At 51.5% G+C, this 4171-nt stretch overlaps 1 protein-coding gene and 1 long non-coding RNA gene across 2 annotated transcripts in view; one reads left to right on the plus strand and one right to left on the minus strand.

Moving 5' to 3' along the window:
• The first annotated feature begins 239 nt into the window (after positions 1-239).
• Positions 240-3936, plus strand: SSR2 (signal sequence receptor subunit 2). The gene is made up of 6 exons (XM_026864077.1): positions 240-343; positions 1393-1547; positions 2108-2206; positions 2586-2694; positions 2778-2855; positions 3146-3936. Exons 2-6 carry the CDS (start codon positions 1393-1395, stop codon positions 3254-3256), a joined length of 552 nt encoding a protein of 183 aa, XP_026719878.1. The 5' UTR covers positions 240-343; the 3' UTR covers positions 3257-3936.
• LOC113488765 overlaps positions 2776-4171 on the minus strand; it is a 2818-nt gene continuing 1422 nt past the window's right edge. The window contains exon 2 of the long non-coding RNA XR_003399972.1: positions 2776-2953. This is a non-coding gene — a long non-coding RNA (uncharacterized LOC113488765). The remainder of the gene's footprint in view (positions 2954-4171) is intronic.

A 4171-nucleotide genomic window follows, 5' to 3' on the forward strand; every position in this document is an offset into this window, starting at 1 on the left:
GGGGTTGAAGAGTCGGGCTGAGCCAGCGCTGAGGGATCTGGGGGAGTTGGGAAGGGTCAGGGGGAGGGTCATGGTTGGGCTGGAGGAGCTTTAGGGGCTTTTCCAACCCGGATGATTCCGTGCTTCTGCTCGCAGGTTCCCAGGACGCGGTTCAAGCCGCCTCCCCCCGCAGGCGGTCGGGCAGCAGCCAAAGGCGCTTTGCGCATGCGCGGAGTGCCCCCCCCATGAGCGGACCTAGACTACATTTCCCATCGTGCCGCGGGGCCCTCGCGGAGGCGCTATTTCCGGTTCGCGGTACTTCCGCGGTCTCTGCGCTGACTCGGCCTTCCGCGGGGCACCCACGGTGAGGGGCCCGCGGGCAGTCGTGGGGCTCCGTGGGAGGGACTGGGCGCCGGGGGGTGGCGTGTCCCCGGTTTCTGGCAGTGGCCTCGCCGTGGACTCTGAGGGGATGTGAGGGGCCCGGCAGGGGCTGCTCTGCGGTGTCGGTGTCCGGGTCTCCCGCGGGCAGCAGTCGGTAAAACCGGGGGTTCTGCTGCGTGGAACAGGATCTCAGAGCTTATCTTTGCGTCTCTGGGCTGCGTGGGGGGAACCGCGGGTGGAAATGCTGCTGTGAAGGCTGTGTCAGGGGAGGCCTGAGGGGAGGGAAAGGGTCCGCTGGTATCAGGAGGGGCGGCTCTGACGCGTGAGCAGTTTTGGGGTTGAAAAGACTCTCAGGTTTCCTAGTGGGTTGTACATGCAGTGACCGTGTGGTCTTCTCGTCCTCTGGGCTTGGGGAAATGGAGACGTGGCCTGAAGCAGGGACTTGTGGGCACCAAAAGGCCGCTGGAGGGAGTTGGTGGCTGGAAATAGGAAAGTGGCTGGAAATAGGAAAGCACACATGTTGAAAATGCGGAGCTGGTATTCTCTGAGAATAGAGAATTTGATGGGGAGAAGTTGTGTAAGACAGTGCTGCGGTGCTCTGCAATGGCAATTAACTGTTAATTGCTAAAACTAGTGAAACTTTAAGAGCAAAAGCTCTGGCAATTACTAGAAGAGCTTTTGTGATCTGAGACCTTTTCCAATCACTGTGATGTGATGTGATGTGATAAAGGGGAGTGGTACTGGCTGGGGCTTTCAAAAGGGAGAAAACCTTTGTCATTTCTTCCATGCCTGCTGGTCTGGGACCCCGCTGTGTCGCTTCTTACCTCCTTGCAGAAAGTGTACAAGTATTTCGGGGGCAGTCGCAGACTTGTGTGGAGGGTAATTTTCTGCCAGTTTGTGATAATCCTTTATCAATGTCGCTGTGCAGTTGACAGTTGGTCATGTCTTGCTACACGTGAATGTTTAGTTGTCCTGTTCATGTTCTTTTTGTAGTTAAATTACCAATGACCTTACATTTTCTTTTGCGTCTAGATGAAGCTCCTCGCTCTAGCTGTGTTTGCCCTGTTTTATGTGGCCCACTGTGAGGAAGGCGCCAGGCTCCTGGCCTCCAAATCTTTATTAAACAGATACGCAGTGGAGGGCAAGGACTTGACTTTGCAGTACAACATCTACAATGTTGGCTCCAGGTAAACCTTGTCCAGGCTTCTAGTACTGACCTGGAGCAAACGTTATGTCTGTGTGTCTGCAGGGCTTGAGGCTATTTTAGGCTCCATGACGTGCTGTTATTTTTGCTCTCCTTAACTCTGAGCTTACCAACAGCATTTGAAGGTTTGACCCTGCAATTTGCCTTTTTCTTCCTGTTCTGGTGTCCCTGCTTTTGCTGTTTCCTGCTTTCACCTCGTGGCTGCTCTGGTTGTTGGTCCAGCTTGGTTTAGTTACTTTTGTGCTTTGTGACACTCTGCTCCCCATGCATGCAGCCTGGCTTTGTGAGCTATTTTTCACATCTGGTTTCCTATATTTTTTGTAGTTTCTCTCAGTTTTGCCTTCCTCTTTCTGCAGTCTCCCTGTAATACACCTTGACTCTGCTCCCCATCTTCTACTGGTGATTTTTTAATGGTTCAAAAAGTCAGTTCTTCCAGCTGCTGAACTGTCAGTGTGGAACTGTCGTATCTCTTTGGTGCAGTCCCCTGTGAGTAGAATACCAAGTCTAAGACTCTCTTCTCACTCCTTTCTTTGTTGCATTTAGTGCTGCTTTAGATGTGGAGCTGTCGGATGATTCTTTCCCCCCGGAAGATTTTGGCATTGTCTCTGGGATGCTCAACGTCAAGTGGGACAGGATTGCTCCGTATCTTTTCATGTTGTGACATTTCTCCCATCACTCCTCCTTCCCCCTGAGCATCCTGTAGCTCTCCCGTCTGCCTTCGTTGTCACTGAAATTCCAGCGTGCCAGACCCTGAGCAGTGTGTTGAATGCAAATCTCTGGTCTCCTTGAAGATGCTGTTAAAATTAAAAAAAAGAAGTTCCTTGCAAACAGGGCCAGATCCTGGTGCAATTCATCTGCCTGGGAGGGAGGAGCAGCTGGAGCAGCCTTGGATGGGTCTGGATGTCTGTAAGCGCAGAGGACTCGGATCTATCAGCAGGACTGACTCATCCACCTTTACTTATCTCCTCACTTTTCTTCCTTTGATGAAATGCAACTATTTTCCTTAACTCACAGCTCTCAGAGCGAGTAACGTGTCCCACACTGTGGTTCTGAGGCCTCTCAAAGCTGGTTACTTCAACTTCACCTCTGCTACCATCACGTACCTGGCACAGGAGGGTGGACAGGTTGTGGTGAGTTGACTCTTCAAGCTGCTTGTTAGGGCAGGATGTGTGGAAAGGTGGCAAATATAATCTCTTTCCCTTTACTTTTTTAGGTTGGTTTCACTAGTGCTCCTGGGCAGGGAGGAATCTTGGCTCAGCGTGAGTTTGACAGGAGGTTCTCCCCTCACTTTGTAAGTACCTTTAATTGAAATTGCATCGCAGCAGCTCTGCAACCCAGCACGGTGGCTTTTTGCCGGTTTGTGGTGTGTTTTGTTTGCGCTGCAGTCACCTGGAAAACAACATGGATTGCAATTAATCCCTACCGGTTGTCCAGAAACTTATCACATAAAAAGTCTCTCTGAAGGAGCTGGCACTGTGGGATTTGAGCCAGAAGCTTTGAGAAGAGATCTGATGGCTGCAAGACTCATTTGTATGATTTGTTTTGACTTTTTTTTTTTTTTTTAACTATTTCTCTTTCTAGCTGGACTGGGCAGCTTTTGGTGTGATGACCCTGCCCTCCATCGGGATCCCGCTGCTGCTGTGGTACTCGAGCAAGAGGAAGTACGACACCCCCAAGACCAAAAAGAACTGAGCAAAGTCAAATGCCACCAGCACCCCAGAGCTCAGGAAAGAACATCCCAGCACCCAGAACAGCAGGTGTGTTGGGATCAGCAAAGCACCACCTGGGCTGCACCCCAGCCCTGTTGGCAAGAGGGGATCGATCACTTCCATGGCAGTGAGGTGTTGCCTTCTACATTTTAAAAAAGAAACAAGTAAAAAAAAAAAAACCCCAAAAAACTCTGAAAATCCCAGACTCCCTTGTCTGCATATTTGGAGACACCTCGCTCCTCTGCAGACCCAGTGCCTCGGTGATACAAATGTGTGAACACGCAGAGGAGCTTGTTTGGGGGGCGCAGCTCTGCAGCGTTTCTGACATCTGTGCTGCCTTCCAGCCTCTGCTCAGCCAAACAGCTCTTTGCCTCCTCCAACATCTTAAACCTCAGGGCCCCGTTCCTCCGAGCAGGGCCTGCCTCACTGAAACGTCGCTGGGAAGGAGCTCTGGGGGCAAACAGACCTTCTGTGAGAGGCGTTACTGTTGCTGCTTCGCTACCTGGGGCACGGGAGGTCCCTGTTGATGCTTGTTCTCTAGGAAGCCCCATTGTATTTTGGTGAGCAGTTTCTTGCTATGTTTTTGTTCTTTCCGGTTGCTCTGTTAAGGGTTGAGGTGTGTTGAGGTACTGAGGCTTTTGTAATAAAATGAACACGGTGAAAGGAGCCTGCCTTTCTTTTACCAGAAAGTCCTGGAGGCACCTGGCTGCCTTCAGGAGCTGCTGATGGGCCTACAGTCAGTAAAATAAATGGCTATCAGTAAGATAAAGGGAAGAATCACAATCATGTGGGGTGGAAAAGCCCCTGAAGCTCCTCCAGCCCAACCATGACCCACCCCCTGACCCTTCCCAACTCCCCCAGATCCCTCAGCGCTGGCTCAGCCCGACTCTTCAACCCC

The sequence above is a fragment of the Athene cunicularia genome (assembly GCF_003259725.1).
Source record: "Athene cunicularia isolate RWA chromosome 25 unlocalized genomic scaffold, athCun1 chr25_part2, whole genome shotgun sequence".
In the NCBI taxonomy this organism is placed as follows: domain Eukaryota; kingdom Metazoa; phylum Chordata; class Aves; order Strigiformes; family Strigidae; genus Athene; species Athene cunicularia.